At 38.5% G+C, this 20880-nt stretch overlaps 1 protein-coding gene across 1 annotated transcript in view; it reads right to left on the minus strand.

Moving 5' to 3' along the window:
* lrba (LPS responsive beige-like anchor protein) overlaps positions 1–20880 on the minus strand; it is a 626133-nt gene that overhangs the window by 375016 nt on the left and 230237 nt on the right. Inside the window, exon 35 of the mRNA XM_052010590.1 lies at positions 10132–10240. Coding sequence (XP_051866550.1) covers positions 10132–10240 — 109 coding nt within the window. The remainder of the gene's footprint in view (positions 1–10131; positions 10241–20880) is intronic.

Below are 20880 nucleotides of genomic sequence, written 5' to 3' on the forward strand. Positions count from 1 at the left end.
ATAACCATAATCTGCTCTATACAAATCGAAATGAATCATTTATGATTAACCAATTTATATTGATTTCTGTAGAAGTTACCCATACCAACGCAAGACTAACACACACTCTTCTCTCCTCTGTTTAGCGATGTAAGCGATATAACATCTGTGACCTCTGAGTTTTTAATACAATTTAATTTTGGTACAACACTAAAGATTTTGGAAAATTATTGCCTTTCCAAGCTCATCCCTAGATACACATCATTCAGCTGTCATCATTCTCTATATTTAATTCCATTATCCTTTTTATTCTTTGTTTCTTTTTGAATATTTATTTCTAGAAGTGGTTGTTCCAAAGTCCCAATTCTAATTTTGTTTGTAAAACAGATACAGTATCTTCAGTGCTTTCTCATTCCCAAATAAAAATGATCTCCGTTTTACAATAACTATCCTTTTATTTCTTAAGTATAAAACCCATTGCTTCCCCTTGTGGACCAACAGATGACTTTCAGTGTCTTTTACTCTCTTCTGCGCTCTTTTTATTTCATGTATTTTCTTTCATCTCATTAATGTTAATGGAATCCCAAATGTCGACAATTCCTTTTCTTTCCCACAGATGCTGCTCAACCCGCTAAGTTCCTCCAGAAGATTGTTTGCTGCTTTTTAATGTTAATACCTCATTTAACCTACTTTTGTCTAAACCATTTGGCTAATGCAAGGAATCCAGGTTTTGATTTCACCCATGAGGTATGTAACTAGCCTGTACCTAACTGAAAGGTAGGGACTACCCTGCACTTCAGTAAACAAGAGTAGCCTTATGGCAGCTCAGGCTTAATCAGCAGCTCAGTCACATCATCTGATCCTCTCCATTTTTTTGCCATCCTCACATGCCTTGATTTCTTTAGTGCACAAAAATTTACTTGATGTACTCAATGACTGAGCATCCATAGTCCTGTGGTGTATAGAATTCAAACTTCCAAGCTTCTGAGTGAAAAGATGTATCCTGATCTCAGTCCTAAATGTCTTTCGCACCATCTCTATATCCCCAAGTATCACCACTTTTTTCTCACTCCTTGCATCTTCTCACTTTATAATTCATTTGCCACCTTCCTACCCCCTCTCAAAACCTGTTCTTATCCCTTTAGATGCCTTACTTTCTCTCATAGCTCATTTTCCCACCCAGCTTTGTACCTCCAGCAAACTTGGTTAAGCTACATTCTTGTCTTTTCAGGTGAGTCATTAATATAGATTGTAAAGAACAGAAATATGAGTGAATCTTTCTGGCACCCCACTGTACAATTTGCCCATCTGAGAAAAGAACCATTTATTCCCAAATTCTTTTGTGTCTCTGTTGAGCTACTTCAGATATCAGTTTGCTGTTTGACCAGTTAATCCTCCATCTATTAAGCTGGGCTTGGTTTCCTTTCATCACAATTTTAACTCAATGATACTACTTCACTTGAGTCAACATTCCAGATTTCCATTCTAGAGATCCATGTATTTAATCTATGTGACAGTGCAGTGCAATAATGAGGAACCTTCCAGATGAAATGTTAAATCCAAGACACTGATTGCTCTTGGGTGGATCTAAGTGATACTATTCATGTAGCGTGCATTCAACTGCAAAATTGCCAGGTGCTTGAACCAATAATATAAAGGCTTTATCACAGAAGGAAAGGGGAACACGTCTAGTGTCCTGGCTAATATTTATCCCTTAACCAACATCACTAAAACGGGTTATAGAATCACTGCTGTTTGTAGGACCTGTGTACAAATCAACTGCCACGTTCAAGTGGGTTGGAAAACCCTGTGAAAGGCACTCCATAAATGCAAATTCAAGTAAAAAAACGTGCATTTGCCAAGGATTCTCACATTATGCACTTGTAGTGCTCAGTAAGCTGGAATGATAGCACACCAGCTATTTTTTGCATTTTTGAAGTTCTAATATCCCCTTTCCAAGTTAAGATTCAAGCACATAACTAACATAGATCATTTTCAATTTGTGGAATTTAAACCCAATCTTCAATTTTAATTATAAATTCATTTTAAATCCATGAACAAAAACCATTGTTTAAATCCAACAATATGATTCTCACAGTAGTGCTATGCCTCCTACCTTAAAACTATGAACTTATGTTTCAATCTAGTTAAAATTTAATTAAAATACTTACTACAAGCAAAAAGAAAATGATGTCTTCTAAAAAAAAGGAGTTAAAGGGGACCAACTGTATCATGGAAATGTGTCTGGAATGGACTGATATGGTGCCACTTCAGGATTTTCTAATCAAACACAACACTTAATAACAACAAACATATTTCATTGTTAATGAAGCACTATAAAGGAGGGTTCGATTCTTTCCATCAAAGTAAAGTATCAAGGAAAATCACACAGAGCAACACAGGAGCATCAACGGAGGATCTCTTTCACATTAAGAATCCCATTAGAAAGAAAACACTAAAAGGTAATTGAATTTCCTTCAGTTATCTTCATCTCTGTCAGCTACTGCTACAATAACTTACTCTCCAGAGCAGAGATAACTCAATTCTTTCCAGCAAGCATATGTTATGAATCTTTTAAGCAAACTTGTCTAAATCATTCTGGCCCTCTATCAGGTTCCATGTCTATAAGAACCCTGACAGAGTGCAAACATAAATATATTTTTATCTATTTGATAATTCGCCCTCTTTCATGTTTTATTTGAAGGTTCACTGGACATTCATATCACTCCTGACAACTGCTTTGTTACAAATGTTTTTGAACTAATCCAACATACAAACAATGCAATATTTTACCTCAAACAAATAATTATTGACTTACTAAAATTGTAAACTACTTTTGATGCTAAATCATCAAAATTTGAGGTACAATTTCAGTACTTAATTTTCAATGTTTGCTCATTGCAAACAATTGATTACAATATGACGTACAAAACATCAATAATGTGGGACCAATGTACATTAAGCAAAAATAATGTGTCAATTTTGTTACAATGTAATATTAAGTGCAAACAAGCTAAATTCACCCGAAGCAAAGCAATAGATGAGCCTCCACAAATACTTCCAACATTGTTCTTATATAATTAAAACAAATACCTTCATTTATGCATCATTTTATCATATTCCTGATACATTGCACAAAATAAATTATGCAATAGAGTGCAGTGATATAAACAAGCAAACATAGCTGCCATCTTGGGCCATTCTAAATTTCAAGAACACCAGCAAGATGAATGGCCAGTTTTGTTGTTTATATAGTGGTTTAAACAGACAGTTTTAGTCAAATATTGCTATTTTCTTTGGCTAGAAGCATAGAAGAGGACCTTTTGATTCCGGGTGTTTACGCTGGTTCTATGAAAGACCCAAATTACACCTTTGTTGTAGTCTTTATTCTCAAATATCCTTCAACTCCCTTTTTAGAAATATTTATAAAATCACCTTCTACCATCCCTACAGGTAGTGTTCAAGATCCAGATAATTGGAATCAAAGGAATTTATGGCACAGAAAGGAGGCCATAGTCCATCTTGTCCTTGCTGGCCATGAAAGTGTTTTTGTTTAGGTTAATCTCACTTCCCAGCTCCTGGTCTGTAGTTCTGTAGGTTACAGCTCTTCAGGTGTTCATCCAGATATTTTTAAATGCGATGAGGGTTTCAATCTTTACCATCCTTTAATGCAGTGAGTTCTAGACACCAGTATCACTTTTTGTGTAAACCATTTCCTCAACTGCATTCTAAATCTTCTTCCAATTAATAAAATCTGCATTCCCTAGTCATTGAGCCCTCCAAGTAAAATAGCTTCTTCCTGCTTTCCCGATCTTGGCATCTCAGACCTCAGTTAAATCCCCCTGAATATCTATTGTTCTATGGAAATCACACCAATCTTAACAAATTCTCCTCATAGCCAACATTCTTCAGACCTGTCTTCCAATTATAACACTTCTGATGACAATTACCCTCTGAGGGTATCCCAATGAGCCAATTTTGAATCTAGTCTTACTTTCCCTTGGTTTCCATGATCTTTTACTAGATCAAATGTACCACCATTATTGATCTTCCTTGTTATCTCCTCAAAACATCCCATTAATAGGCTATGCCACCCATGCCGACTTTGAGAAAACAAATTCACCTCTCTTCTAGATTGTTTGCCAATAATTTTGAATGTTTGACTGATAGTTAGTGAGCCAGTCACCAGAGGGAATAATATTTTTCTGTCCACTCTATGAAAACCCATCTTGAAAAGCTCTAATTAAGACAGCTCATCTATGTTTAACACAGCTCTCAGCCAGCACCACACCCTTTGTGTCACCCTGCCTATTGGTCTTCATCCTATCACAGAAAGTCATATAGTTCACTCCACTCCTCCATCTTCTCTGCAATTAAAATATGTGTGATTTCTGATGTATAATTTCTTATGAAAGGTCATATACCTGAAATCCCATCTCTGTTTCTCCTGCCATCAATGTGACCCAACCAATTAAGTATTTTGTACAGATAGTGACATGGCTTAACACCTCATCCAAAAATCAGCACCTCTGTAAGTGCAACACTGCACTGGAGCATCAGTCTAGATTTGTTTATCCTCTATTAATGAGTGTGGGGTTTGAAACCATTGGACTCAGAAGAGTATTACTAACTGAGCCATGCTTAACATTATGTTTGTGAATAATCCAGTTTAAATGCAGTGCCATGCACAGATGAACAGGGTGAGTGATGAAGCTACATACAACCTTCAGGGAAAAGTATTAAGGTAGATGGAGCTCTAGCACACAGATATCTTAAGGTTAATGAACAAAACAGTGAAGCAAGGCCAAAGTGAATAGAGTGTTAGGGTGTATTTATAGTACCATTTACAAGAGAGTGCATAGTTTTTCGTCATTGACCATGACCTCGCTACAGCTTCAGCTTTTATCTTGTCACTTGATGGCTGCTATTTAGGACTCAGACAGTGGACAGACCAATTTTCCATTTAAAGCAATTTGATGGACTTAAAAATTCTGAGTCATTACACCTTACAGAAATATGGACCCAAAATTTCTGAAGGTGTTACAGAATTTCCAGTCAGCAGCTCATTACTTACACTCACTACTGACCCATAAAAAAAAGAATCCATTTAGCTCGTCCATTTTCTACTGACAGCGCTAAAGAAATCAGTCAGATTCTCACCAGCATGGCTATGCATAGTAGAGGGTATTCGGTGCTAAATGCCATCATATAGTAAGTTGGCAGGGGGATGGGGGGAGGTGAACAGATCAAGTCCCACTCACTAAATAGCTCAAAATAAAACAAGGGCAGCTAACTTTAAGGCCTCTGGCTTAGCCAGCTGTTAATGACTTTTAAACGTTCCTGGCATCCAGAAATATTCAAAAGAGTTCCAAAACTATTAAAAACACCAGTTTTCAAAACACCTGAAAAAATGGTTAAAAGAATTAAATACGCTTAAAAACAAAACTATTTCAACAAACATTGAAATAAATTCGAACAAGTAAAAACAGTACAATACCTTTTTTTCTTGCATTCATCCCTGACCATTGAAATCAATGTTGGTAAACTCACCATGCCAGATCCCACTTGGTACAAATTTCTCATGCACATTCCACACCATGAATGGTGGGAAATTGCTGCACATTTGCACCACTAGATTCAGAGTGTAGTTGGCAAAATGGCTTTAAACAAATGTCAGCAAGTTCAGGATATCCATGTCCTCACATACATACAAGGACATCCTGATCTTGATAGCAGTTCTGTAGGGCCAAAAGTGCCAGTAATAATTCAAGTTGATAATCAATTCCAATTAAATGGGTTAGAGAGAACCAGGGGCACCATGTCATTGTTTTAAATCTTGCAAGACTGGCTTTCTCATACACGTCAGGTGAAGGGCATTTTTCCCAGAGAATGGCAGAGCTCTGGTACAGGCAGTTTGCTTGCATGGTGCACAGGTATTTGTAGAATGTCTTCTAGCAAGAATTGGACCCATTTCTGGCTAAGGTATGTATAATCTCTTTTTTAAACAAGGCAGGTATTGCGTAGTATTATCAGTGATCACTTGAACTGGTTTCAACCTACTTGTGTGGTTAGGAGGTTGTGGGCAACAGGGTGGGGTGGTGATGGTGGTCAGAGAACAGTTACCTAAACTTTTCTCTGCAAAAACAGCACTTTCAAGAAAACATTAGATTAGGTGATTAGTGGAGAACATGTATCACTACTGAAAGATACACAGGATTATCTGGAGGCTCCATCAAATTAAACTTTTTCATGTGTTTTGGGAAGTTGTGCTTATTTCTTCTTATTCCCCTTTTTAGCTTGCTTTTCCTCTGGAAATTACCAGGTTAATTAACCTTGTTCACAAGGTTTCATTTCTTGTTGGATCATCTATTTTTTGGATTTCAATATTTATTCAGGTCTGAATTCTTCCCCGTGTTGCCCTCAAGATGCATGTTTCCAAACTTCTTGATCCTAAGAATATTCAGTCTCTCTGACTCTCTTCTGCTCTACAAACAATCCAAACATTCTTCTATTCCTACCTTCTATTCTTCTGAATGATATTTATAGTCCAACTCTCACACCAAATCCTCATCCCAAAATCACTCTTCTTCAACATCTGTCCCCAGCTTTAACCCTCTGTAAAATCTCACATCTTGAACAGCTAACTTAGCAACCGCCCTTCATTTTTTGCTTCATAGCAACTCAAGTTTAACACTTTGTAAACTACTTTTAGACATTTTACTACTTAAATGGTAACACGTATGTTTTTTTTCTGTTTTGTCTTTATTTCTAAGAAAGGAGTATCCAATAGCAACAAAATGACAAGTACCATAAAACTGTTGATTAGGTCAATAGTTCCAAGGATATTTTTATGGGAATTTGCAATGTGCAAGTCAGTTGATAAGGTCAGCTTATGTAAGAATTGAAATAAAATGGAGAATACTAATAATACTCAGCAGATCAGGCAGCATCTGAGAAGAGAGAATCAGATTCAAAGATTGAGATCAGTGACCTTTTATCAGAATTTGAAATGGCTACAAATTTGAATTATAGAGGAAAATTGGAAAATGTTGCTACAGTCCACAATGTCACAGTGGGGAGATTATTTTAAGACAAAATAAAGTTATATGCAAACAAAAATATGATTTTATTGGGGGCTTTATCCCACCTAATGTGGATGGAGAATGTGAGAATACCCAAACAATCTGGAATCTGAACTTGCAAGTATAATTTTACTGTTTTGTCATCCAGTCAGTTTGAGATCCCATGAGAGGCAACCCTCATGTGAATTTGGAAAGGGCAAGAAGAAACAGACTGCATTATTGCAAAAAAATTAATAGAACAACCAGAACAACAATGACTATGATATGTTAATCTGCGAAGAGCAATCATCATTTAATCAATTTGGCATGAAATAGATCCACTGCAAGACAATTTTTTTTGTAAATTTCAATGGAAACACAACCAAAATAACAAAAAATAGAATATTGTAAAGGTCTAATTTTTTCAGCAGTGAAAATTATCAAGGTGGGATGGGGGAGGGTGGTGTTATATACTTTTTGTCACATTTTTCATCATTTTTAAGTATGCGGCTATGCTGCCATTGTTTTTGGACTCTGCAATCTAATTACTTTCCTCACCTAATCAAAAATTAGTGCAGTTATTATCCATGGAAACATTAAAACAGTATCTGGCTGTTTTTCACTTTTATTAGATTCCCGGTCTCTGATTTTGTGATCCCAGGAGATTGTGCTGGAGCTTTATTACTAACCCAGACATTACTTTTAAACATTCCAACTTTTCCATGGTAGTGTTATCCCATACTGAATGGTTAATGATCATTTGCTATTGTGAATCCTTGCTTCACCAAGATGACATCTTTGGATGTTTAATGCCAATTACTACAAAGAATATAAGCTAGCATTACTTTTCTTTAATTGGAGCAGAGAAAATTCCCCTTGCATTTCAAGCTACTGAGAAATAAATGACACACATGCAATTCAGCTGGAGCAAAATATTCATTTGTCAGAAAAAAATTATTTTTATACTTTATAAACAAAGACTCATGGCCAATACTCACATTTTCTTCTATGCAAGTAAGTAATCAAAAACAATCACAGCCCTGTGCTCAGTAATAGCTGCCTCCCAATCATATGTATGCATTGGGCATTTGTATTTTTTGCTTAACAATTCCTCGTGTACACTGCTACCTTTTCCCATCCATATCTTTCTACATCTGTATCTTCCACACAAGCCGGAAGTTGTTCCATATGACTCAGTTGTTCCCTCCCTCCAATATATTTGGGACTTATTCTATTCTCACCCTTGATATCCACTTTTCTCATGTCTTACTTTTACTTCTTTCTTCTCTGTTTGTGTGTCTACCTATTTCTACAAGAAGTCTCCATTCAACTCTTTTGTCCTCAGTCTGTTAATACTATTTCTTTGGAGTCACCAACTAGCTTATCTTTATGATTCTTACCGAAACCATGTATTTTGCCCTTATCAAAGAAGAATCACAGGTGATTCCATCTAATAGTTCTATTTGGTTTCCCTGAGTCTCTTGGTGATAGACACTGAAGTCCTCTGATGCACAGTACATTTTGTATCTAATGCTTCTTCCAAAAAAGGACAGTACGTGATGATAAGTAGATTTCCTTGCCTAAACTGGCCCGATGCCATGAGACTTCATTGGGTCCAGAATCAAAGTGAGGATTCCAAATGTTTCTCTCTCCCAACTAAATCCCACCTCGTCACCATCACTGATGGAATCTACCTTGCTGGTCACACAGAACATACCATGTGATGGTAATTAAAGAATCTGAGATGTAGTTGAAGGATGTGAAGGTGACAATGACAACACCTCAGTTGTTCGTAAAGGGAACCTGGCAAAAATTAACTGCTAGGTGTCAAAACAAATGCCTAAGTTGAAACTTGCTATCCATGTTAAGTTTAGCTGTGGTACCTTGGTACAACCAAGTGACTTTCTAGGCCAGGAATCCTTAAAAATTTCTATATAAGGGTTCCAAAGCAATGGCTCACTGCCTTCTCAAGAAATACCTATTGTTTGACAATGAGAGGATTTCCCAGTCCTGTTCCAGATGATCTACTATATCTACTAGCTGCCTTTCAAAGTTTCACAGACTAATTACCATTAATTGAACAACTTTGATCAATCATTAGACATTTTAGCTGACTCTTCATCTGTGGGAGTTAATTCATGTAGGATTCAGATTCGTATCCAAGAAATCAGCATAAAAACCTGCAGATACTGTGGGTCAGCAGAAACAGAACTATAAAATCCTGGACTATGAAAATAACAATGTGGATCAAACACACTTTAGACTAAGAAACCTCTGGTATCAGGGCAGTAATGTACATGTTCCTATGTACAGATGCATTCTGGCCACACAAACAGAGACAGACACATACATGCATGCTTTTCCCCACAACCTAGACAAAAAAAAAGCCAAAGAAAGAATAGAGAAGTTAAGGGGACAAATGTAACAAAAATTAAAACATTCACAACCCACACATGCAGGATTTCTCTGAAAGTATGTGTTTGATTAACAACATTTCAATTGTTCCACAGGGAATATACTTGGTTGCATTCTTCTGCTACAAATAAAAACAAAGATTGTAGCTTCCTTTCATGATGCCCCATCCACAGCTTCAGAGTCATGTCTATGGGATGCCCGTCAAACTTATCCTAATAAGGAATGACTGTATGCATTGTAAATTGCAATTAGAAATTTCTTGGCAATAAGCATAATTTTGCATCTTAGCATAAGCAAAAGAAGTATTTCTCCAAAGTTGTACTTTTCCTCAGGTTTTGACCTGTACTTTCACTACACTTTAGAACATCTATTTGACAAGATTTAGCAATAAATATTCAAACAAGTATATCAACTTAGTTTTATTTAAACCATTGAAGGCTCAGTCACCTCAAATTGCCTCTTATTTCTTTAAAACCACAGCAATCATAACCAGCAAAACATTTCACATCGAAAGGTGAATAGTCTGACAAAGGGTCTTCGATCTGAAACGTTGACTGGTTTCTCTTTCCACAGATGCTGCTTGGCTGGCTGAGTTCTTTCATCATTTCTGATTTTGCTTCAGATTCCAGTACCTGCAGTTTTATTTGTTCTCCATTAACAGTAAAACTCAGCTTACCTCAAACTCAGCATGTCTATGTATATCTTCTGCCCGCTGTCTGCTCAGGATAAACTCAGCCTCATTTGCTACCCTCACCAGGTGATCTTTCATGGTATGACATAGGAGTCTATGAAGGAAAAAAAATGCAACTAAGAAACAAATTCAAGTAATAAATATATACTTTTATTCAATACTCCAAGCATGTAAAATAAATGAGCAAAATTCAATGAACAGTTTTCCATCTTACAACACACAAGAGCAAGATTTTGTTACAGTAATAAGGAAATACATTCCCATTCTTTTATTCTGCACAAAATATTTTTCTGTTACAAGGACAAAAGAGCATAGATCCTTGAACAGAAAAATAGATACAATTTGTCTGAGCAAATTTTAACAAAACAGCAAAATTTAGCACTCATTAAAAAATATTTAAATCTGTAAGGACTTAAATTGGAACCAATATTATTGAAAACTTTAAAAGGCAATGCATTGAAACAGAATTGAGTTGCAAATATTTCCAACCACTGAAGCTTCATTACGAGCTATATTGCTTAAAAAGATATGAGCATTACGGCACTTGCACATGAAAGCAAAATTAAAAAGAAAAGATTCAAAACCAAATTATCACAGCTGGAAATTCTAAAATAAAACAAAATATTCTGAAAATATTCAGCAGGCCAGGAAGCTTTAGTGGAACAAGAAGCACATTAACTGCTTTTCTCTCTTTGCAGATGCTTCCTGACAGCTGGATATTTTCAGCATTTTTTGTTTTATTTTAATAAGATGACTCTTCAAAACCTAATTTTATGTTGGTATTGTTTTGCATGTTCTAGCAATGAAATGAAAGTATATCTAAGTCAATAAATTATTTAATTTCCACATTTGTTTCTATGTATTGTTCTTCAACTCCTTTCTGCAATCCACCTTGTGTCTGAATAACTGTTCATATGTATACTTTGTAATACACCACCTTTTCAGGAAAAAAAAGGACAAAAATATCATTCAAGCACAGAATAATGATGGAAAAATTTGAGGGAAGGAGGAAGGGAGGGGTAAAGGATATTATCCTAAGAAATAATATCCCACCATGACCAGCAAACCACACCCCACCCCACCCCACCCCCATAAATCTTTGGCTTTAATCAAATTCTGTAGCCAAATTTTCATGGTTTTAACATAAAGAACACCACCAATAAAAACATTTTCCATTTTGGCGAATCAGGAAGATTTTTCAATCAGTGCAAAATAGAATTGGAAATTGACTTGAACAGACAAATTAGTTTCACAGAGTAGTGAAAAACGACCAGGATTATAAACAATTAGCCCTGCAATGCATTATCACAAATACTTCCAAGGCTTTCTATCTTTGCAATGTATTGTTCAAACAGCTTTTCAAAATATTTTGAATTATCTTCAGAACTGACATGGCGTATTTTCCCACCAAATGATATTTGTTCACATGTTTGGTATTCATGGATCTGATTATAATCATCACTTCAAGGATACAAGGCGACATTCTCATTCCATCAGTGGTACATTACAACATAATGAACCATATTTTCTAGATAATCAAATCTTAAACACTGCACTGATTATAGATTCTCTGGCTAAATTGTTTAAGTAACTTATACAGGACCAATCGTCTGTTACTCCTTCTCAACAAGAAAGCAAAATTCATTTTTCAGGAAAAACTATCCAATGAGTTCCATTCACTTGCATTTTGCCCACTACCCAGTACTTTTTTCCCTTCGAGTATTCAGAATGAGCATTCTAGTTTCACCAGCGTTATCAAAAAAAGCTTCCTGATTTCTCTCCTGAATAGCCAAGGTCTTAATTTTGAGCTACATTCTGGATTCCTCTACTTACCTAATTCAATTTTGGATTTAAACTACCATTTGATTGCCCAAGCTTGTAAACTTAAGAGAACACAACCCTAGTCTATCACACAGATTTACCCAAATTATACAGCACTAAAATGGCCATTCAGTTCAACCAGCCCATGCAGGCACTTATATTCCATTTAAGTATCCTTCTATTTCCTTATGTTGACCATATCACCCTCTATTCCCTTCACCCTCATATGCTAATTTGGTTTCCCCTTAAATGCATTTATACCAATTACTTCTGTCACTTCCTGTGATAAAGTTCCAAAATGTAGATCATTCTCTGGAAAAAAATTTCCTTCTGAATTCCTTATTTTACTTCCACTGCCTCTTGTCTCCCAGCTAAAGACGCTACCTGTTCCAGCTCTCAAAATCTGGCTCTAACTTGTTTTTGTAAAATTGTGACTAGAATTGTGCATAACACACCAAGTACAATTTCTTGCTTCAATTTCATCCTTACAGGAACCTTGGTGCTTGCTTCTTTTTAAATGGCCAATTAATCTGCCTCTTTGTTTATCATTGGACCGGATACTAGGTTGTAATGGTGACAAAACAGAAAATAACCTTGGGATTTCAATGTATGCAGAGCTTAATCCAGAAATCACTGTCATATTTTCTATTCTCTAACCTTCTGCACCATAATTAAAGGAAATTATTAATTTGATAAAAATGTAAGAATAGTTTACAATGTGAACAGTTTGTAAATATCTAAATACCATTTTATACCATGTTGCATAAAATGTGAGATTCTAATGGCATCCTAAGGCAGGACTTTTGCTGAACAAAATCTCTGGCCCTTTAAAAAAAATTACGGACATGGATTGCAATTCCCTCAAATATTTCAAAAATTAATGACAGCACTCCATTATCAATCTTGATCTTGTACATATTCCAATCTATATTTTTTCCTCAGTGGAATGTTTAAAATATTAAAACTTATGTTCTTTTTCTTCCTAGTTTGTGGTTTGTCAAATTTATTCATTTGCTTCTCAGCTCAGCCAATTGATATCAGTTATCCCTTAGAACTGACACTTGACAGTAACCAGCAATGAAAGGGGATACTCATGCCACCGAGATCACAGAGATTGCAAGTGGTCTTCTTTAAGGTCAATGCTAAGCAATATCTTTGCACAGTTTGTTGCAGTTCTCCTCAGTATTCAATATTCCATCTCCAATCCCACCACAATTTGGCATTACCATTAGTTAAGAAATTTTATTTTTCTGAAGTCTAAATTTTGTCCCACCTTTTAAGATATCATTGTTCATTTTCTAGCCTTGCTCACATCTGCTTTCTAATTGCTGTTTCTTCAAGGCTGTTAACAATACATTGGTCAACTTGGCCCTAGATGCACATGTTTTATATTTTCTTTAGTTTATTATATGGTACCTATCAAAACTGCTTTTGGAACCCTAGACAAATTGCACACTTGTTTACTCACTTTCAACATGTCAAATAATTCAATAAGTGATTCATAAGCAAGACTTTTCCTACTGAAATCCATGCTGACTATTCAGTGTTATATTTTGGTTTCAAAGTTTTTTAGTTCCTTTAGTAGGGATTCCACTATTTTACCTGTCACTTATATTAAGCTGACGCGTTCTATCTCACATTTTAAATACAGGCACTGCATTAATGCTGTAACATCTCCCTGATATTATACTTCTTTCTAACAAATTACAAAATATGTGCAATAGTGTCACCAGCTACTTCTTCTCTCAGTCAGTGGTAACAGCATGGCTGGACAGAATGAGTTATTGTGGGATGGAGTCAAGGGCACACACATCAAGGTCAGATTCATGGTTGGGGAGGTCTTCAAAGTGTTCCTTCCAGATGGGGCAGGCTGCCTGTCCTTGATAAGTTTACCTTTCATTGGCGTGAAGCTTGAGTGTTTGATCTGCAAGATGGCTTAAAGTGCTAAAAGATCCACACATATTATGACTATCAGTAAATTGCTGAGCCTTCTGCATTCTTTGTTATTTAGGTCACAGGTTTTCTGCTGGACTTTGTCCTAACAGGTGTGTACAGAGATTTTTTTCCATTGAGGCTTTGGGGGGTTTCCAATCCAGGAACACTGTGGTTAATTATTTCCTGAATCTGCTGGTCATTCTCATAAAACCAGTCCTGACTCTTGATGGAGAAGCCAAAAGTCTTTTCACAGATGCTAATTAAAAGGGAGTAGGGCAGATACTGTGGACACACTATGGCACTTATTGCCTGAGAGTCAACAGGTTGCATGAGAGAAACTATCTAAGAGCTACTTTTGTGAGGTGCTTATGAACTTTGACATTGATTTTCTTGTGGCAACATTTCCGTTGACATTGGTGTTTTGAGGGCAGGTTGATAGAGATGACATAAGGCTATTCAGTCCTGCCTTACCTCCACTCCTAATCAACTTGAAGCTGAAAAGACAATATGCCATCTAAAGAAATGGCAAAGATCTTGAAAGCAGATAGAATCCCTGCTGAGGTTCTAAAACTCAGCAATGAGGAACTTCAGTCACAAATTCACAACCTGAGTAGAAAATGCCAGGGGCCCTCAGCGATGCCATAATCATAACCATCTTCATGAGAGGAGACAAATCCTACTGCAGTAAATACAGAAGGATCTCCCTGTAGTTTGCCAGAGGGAAAGTTATCACCAGGGTCAGTCGCCTCCTCCCAGTGGCCAATAGACTTCTCCCCGAATCTCAGTGCGGATGCAATCCACCAAGAGGCATAGTGGACATGACTTTCACTGTGCAATAAGAGATAAGGGGAAAGCAACAAGCACAATATAAAGCCTTTATTCAACCTCACTAAAGTCTCTGACTCCATCAACCAGGAGGGACCATGGAGCACACTCCTTACATTTGTTCCATCATGGCATGCAAACCATGCTACTGAGTCCACAAAAGATCCAATCTCAGTGCAGACTGGTGTTAAAGCAAGGTTGCATCATTGCCCTAACAGATTTTTTACTCTTCCTTGTGGCATCAGGTTTCCTGCTGAAGTACAGCTTATCTACAAGACTCACGAAAAATTCCTGAATCTACTTCACTTCCATTCTAGAACCAAAGTCACCTCAAGGTCAGTAATTGAGCTGCAGTACACAGAAAACACATGTGTTTGTGCATGCTGGAATGCAGAGCTTCAAGTCATCCTTGATTCATTCACTGATGAATGGATGGGACTGAAGCTCTGCAAAACGAAGGAACTCAGCCAATCTGCTGCACCATACCATACTGCACTCCAACAACATGGTTCCAGGCAAAACACCAGAAAACATGGATCACATCTTGGGAGCCATCTCTCAGCAAAGACTGCATCAATGACGAAATTCATCTTCACTTTTAATGCACTAGCACAACCTCTGAGGAAAAGAGCATTTGAAAGTCACAAACCCACGTAAAGCTTATGGTCTATGGGGAAAGTTGTGACCACATAATCTCATAATCTCCCTTGTCATGTCCAGATCTTCATGCAACTGACCCTCAAAGTTTAACCTTCAAACCCAGATAACATGTATTAATCTATGCTATACTTGCTTTCAGGCAAATATACCTGGACAGCATACAGAACTGGAAATAATAAAACATAGGCAGAAGATGGCTCCAAGTAAACTTGATGAATGCGGAGGCCATGCATCAAGAGCATACAGAAGCCCACCATAACTCATGGAAGAAGCACAAAGCCTCCCAGACCACCCACCCACCCTTTCCACCCACCCATCTCATTAAATATCTCCTGCCCTATCTATAAAGTCTGTAGTTCCAAGACTGGCTCAGAACAGTGGAAGCAAGTCATTCTTCAGCCTGAGGGACTGCCAAAGACAACCTTTTTGTTTCTTTCAAAAAAAACATAGATTTTTTTTGTTTGAGTTTGATTAAATTATTTATGATTTCTCCTACCTTTATTTGAAATTCATTATCATTTGCCATCATGTCTTCAAATGTCACATTCAATTGATCGCTCTCCCAAGTAAACACTGAAACCTTATAATTTTTAATAATTCTGACATCTTACTATTGCCTGTGGTTTATCCTGTCCAACTTTCCTGGCTCCATTCCTATCTAAGCTTCTCTTTATTAATCTGTATATTTTTCCTTGATGCAATCATTTCCTAATCCCTCAATCTTCTTCATTTTTTTTGTCTTCTAACCTTTTCATAATCTCCCTTGTCATGTCCGGCTCGTCATGCAAAATGCCCTCAAAATTTAACTTTCAAACCCAAATAACATCAATCAATCTATGCTGCACTTGCTCTCAGGCAAATATACCTGGACAGTTTCCAGAACTGGAAATTTTAAAAAAACAGGAAGAAAATGCTACCAAGTAACCTTGATGAATTCAGAAAATGCTGGCAATACTCAACAGTTCAAGCAGCATCTGTGGAGAGAGAAACAGAGTTAACGTTCCAGGTCAAAGACCTTTCATTTGAACTACGAAAAGTTAGAGAACATGCATGTTTTAAGTTGCAGAGAAGGGGGAAAGAGGTTGAGAGAACTAAGCAAAGTGCAGACCAAAAGAAACTGGATGATACAAATGGTGCTGGTGTTACCAGTTAAGAGTGGGCAGCACAGAGGCACAGCTAGTGCCTCACAGCTCCAGCAGCCCGGGTTCAATCCCAACTTCGGGTGCTGTCTGTGCGGAGTTTGCAAGTTCTCCCCGTGACTGTGTGTGTTTCCTCGGAGTGCTCCAGTTTTTTCCCACATCCCAAAGACATGCAGGTTAGTAGGTTAATTGGCCATTGTAAAGTCCTTTGGTATGTAAGAGAGTGGTAGAATCTGGTGGCGAAGGGGGTTTTGATGAAAACATAGGAAGAATAAAATGAGATTAGTGTACATTAATGTAAATACATATTGAACACATTTATTGCTAGAAATCTGAAATAAAAGAAAATGCTGGAAATACTCAGGAGGTCTGGCACAGAAGAGGAGAGAGAAAAACTGAGTTAACATTACAGGCTGATGACCTTGCATCAGAACTAGCCAGCTCTGGCACAAATTGGAAAGGGTGGTTATCTGCAATTGCAGAATTCAATGTTGCATCTTGAGGGCTGTAACCTGACTAGACAAAAGATCAGGAGCTGCTGGTCCTTTAGTTTACATAGGGCTTTGATGGAACAATGAAGAGGCCAAAACCAGAGAGGTCAGAGTGGGAGTGGGATGGAGAATTAAAATGACAAGCATCTGGAAACTCAGGGTTACCCTTGCAGACTGAATGAAAATGTTCAGCAAAGTGGTCACCCATTCTGCATTTGATTTCTCCCATGTAGCGGATACCACATCATGAGGACCAAATGAAATATACTAAATTGGAAGTGCAAATAAATTGTTGCTTCATCTGAAAGTGTTTGGTCCATGGATGATGGGAAGGGAAGAGGTAAAAGGGCATGGGAAGGCATTCTGAGAAAAAGAGTGAGCATTTGTAGAGGTGGAAGAGTGCACCAGAAAATTGTGCAAAGAACTGCTCCTTCCCGATGCTGCAAAAGCGACAGTAGGGTGAAAATTGATAGCAAAAATGATGAAAATTTCAAGTTCTTTACAAAAACAGAAAGCACAACTACAATCATCAATATACTGGAAAAAGGTGAATGAGGGGATCAGAACCGGACTGAAACAAGTTCAGTTCCATATATCCCACAAAGAAACAGGTATAGCTTGGTCCCATCCTGGTTCCTTTAGCTACACCTTTTATGGGAGAAAGTAAGTGAAGTTCAATGAGTAGTTATTGAATTTGGAAATAAGTTCAGCCAGGCAGAGGAGGATGGTGGTGGAGGGAGATTGTTCGGCCTCAATCATGGAAGAGGCCCTCAGATTATCCTGGTGTGGGAAGGAGATGTGGAGAGATTGGACGTCCATGGCGAAAATGAGCCAATTAAGACCAGGAAACAGGAAACTGTCAAAATGTGTAGAGCGTCCAGGTGTCATGGATGTTAGCGGGAAGGTACTGGACAAGGGAAGAAAAAATAGTTAAGAGTAAGAAGAAACAAATTCTGTAGGACAAGAATTGATTGAAACAGTCTACTAGAACAGTCTGGGGAGGAAGTGGAAAGAAGCTTTCTATGAGACTGGAGGATGAGGAGCGAAGATATCCTAGGGAAATGAAGTCACTGTGCCTATGGAACAGAGTGGCTTGATGTGTTCAGTGGTGGGGTCATAGTTCAGAAGGTGGCATGAAGTTTTTTTATTCCTTCCAGAGAAGTGGGTTTCACAGGCTGAGCCAGCATTTAATTGTCCAACCCCAGCTGCTCTTGAGAAGGTGATGGTGAGTTGCCTTCTTGAACTGCTGCAGTCCTTGAGGTGTGGGTATACCCACAATGCTATTAAAAATAGAGTTCCAGGATTTTGACCCAGTGACGGTGAAGGAATGACTGTATACTTTCAAGTCAGGATGGTGTGTGGCTTGGACAGCAACTTCCTGTTGGTGGTGTTCCCATGCTTTTGCTGTCCTTGCCCTTCTAGCTAGTAGAGGTTGTGGGTTTGGAAGATGCTGTCTAAGGAGTCTTGGTGAGTTGCTGCAGTGCATCCTGTAGATGGTACAAATTACTGCTACTGTGTCAGTGATGGAGTGAGTGAATGGTGGGGGTAGGGTGCCTATCAAGCGGGCTGCTATATCCTGCATGCTGTCAAGCTTCTTGAGTATTGTTGAAGCTGCATTCATCCAGGCAAGTGGAGAGTATTCCATCTCCCTCCTGTCTATGAGGCTTAAGATGGTGGACAGGCTTTAGGAAGTTAGGAGGCCAGTTTCTTGCTGCAAGGTTCTGACCTGCTCTTGTAGCCATGTTGTGTATATGGCTATACCAGTTCAGTTTCTTGTCAATGGTAATCTCCAGAATATTGATGATGCCACTGAATGTAAGGAGGTGATAGATGGATTTTCTCTTGTTGGATATCATTGGCTGGCACTTGTGTGGCATCAATATTACTTGCCACCTACCAACCTAGGCCTGGATACGGTCCAGCTTTTGCTGCATTTGGTTGTGGACTGCTTCATTATCTGAGGAGTTGCAAATAGTGTTGAACATTGTGCATCATCAGCGAACATCCCTACTTCTGCCCTCATGACTGAAGGAAAGTCATTGATGAAGCAGCTGAAGATGGTTGGGCCTAGGACACTACCCTGAGGAACTCGTGCAGAGATGTCCTGTGGCTGAGATGAATGACCTCCAAACATCTTCCTTTGTGCTAGGTATGATTCCAACCAGGTTTTCCCTCTTGATTCCCACTTGACTCCAATTTACCTAGGGCCCCTTGATGCCATACTCGATCAAATGCTGCCTTGATGTCAAAAGCACTTACTCTCACTTCACCTTTTGGACTAAGGCTATAATGAGGTCAGAATTGCCAGTGCTGTTGCCAGTGTTGTCAAGGGTGTGGCAAGTTCTGGAGCACATCTTCAGTGCTATTGCCGGAATGTTGTCAAGGCCCATAGCCTTTGCTGTATCTAATGCCTTCAGCCATTTCTTGATATCACGTGGAGTCAATCAAATTGTCTGAAGACTGGCATTTGCAAGAAACTTCAGCCAATGCTGGGGACCACTGGAGGAGGCCGAGATGGATCATCCACTTAGTACTTTTGGCTGAAGTTTCTTGCAAATGCTTCAGTTTTGTCTTTTGTACTGATGTGCTGGGCTCCCCCATCATTGAGAATGGGTATATCTGCTCCTCCAGTGAGCTTTTTAGTTGTCCACCACCATTTATAACTGGATGTGGCAGGACTGCAGAGCTAGATCTGATCCATTAGTTGTGGGATCACTTAGCTCTGCCTACTGCATGCTGTTTATGCTGTTTAGCATGCAAGTAGTCCTGTCTTGTAGCTTCACCAGGTTGATTCCTCATTCTGAGCTGTGCCTGGTGCTACTCCTGGCATGCTCTCTTGCACCCTTCATTGAACCAGGGTTGATCCCCTGGTTTGATGGTGGTGGTAGAGCAGGGGATATGGCAAGCCACAAGGTTGCAGATTGTGGCTGAGTACAATTCTGCTGTTACTGATGGCCCATAGCACCTCATGGATGCCCTGTCCTGAGCTGCTAGATCTGTTCACAGTCTGCCCCATTTAGCATGGTGATAGCACCAGACAATGAAGTGTATTTTCACTGTGAACGCAGGATTTCGTCTCCACAAGTATTGTGCAGTGGTCAGTCCTACCAATACCGTCATGGACAAATGCATCTGTGATAGGTAGATTGGCAAGGACAAGATCAAGTAGGTTTTTCCCTCTTGTTGGTTCCCTCACCACCTGCCACAGACTCAATCTAGCAGCAATTTCTTTTAGCACTTGGCCAGATTAGTCAATAGTTATGCTATTGAGCTACTCTTGGTGATGGATGTACAAGTACCCACCCAGAGTACATTCTGCACCTTTGCCACTCTCAGTGCTTCCTTCAAGTGGTGTGCTTTTTGGAGAAGCATTGATTCATCAGCCAGGCAGGAGGGTGGTCAGTGGTAATGAGCAGAAGGTTTCTTCGCCCAAGTTTAACCTGATGCCATGAGATTTCATGGGATCTAAAGTCAACATTGAGGACTTCTCGGGCAGTTTCCTCCCAATTGTATACCACTCTGCCTCTGTTGGGTTTGCCCTGCCAGTGGGACAGGACATACCCAGGGATGGAGATGGTGGTGTCTGGGATGTTGACTATATGATTCCATGAGAATGATTATGTCAGGCTGTTATTTGACAAGACTATGATACAGTTCTCCCAGTTTTGGCACAAGCCTTCAGATGTTGGTAAGGAAGACTTTATGGTCAACATGGCAGTTTTTGCCATTGTCATTTCTGGTGCCCAAATCGATTTTGGGTGATCTATCCAGTTTTATCCCTTCTCTGCAACTTATAACATGCTCAATTTCTGACTTTTTCTAGTTCTAATGACAGATTATCAATCCAAAACTGTAATTCTGTT

Source organism: Pristis pectinata, chromosome 2 (assembly GCF_009764475.1).
Source record: "Pristis pectinata isolate sPriPec2 chromosome 2, sPriPec2.1.pri, whole genome shotgun sequence".
Lineage (NCBI taxonomy): Eukaryota > Metazoa > Chordata > Chondrichthyes > Rhinopristiformes > Pristidae > Pristis > Pristis pectinata.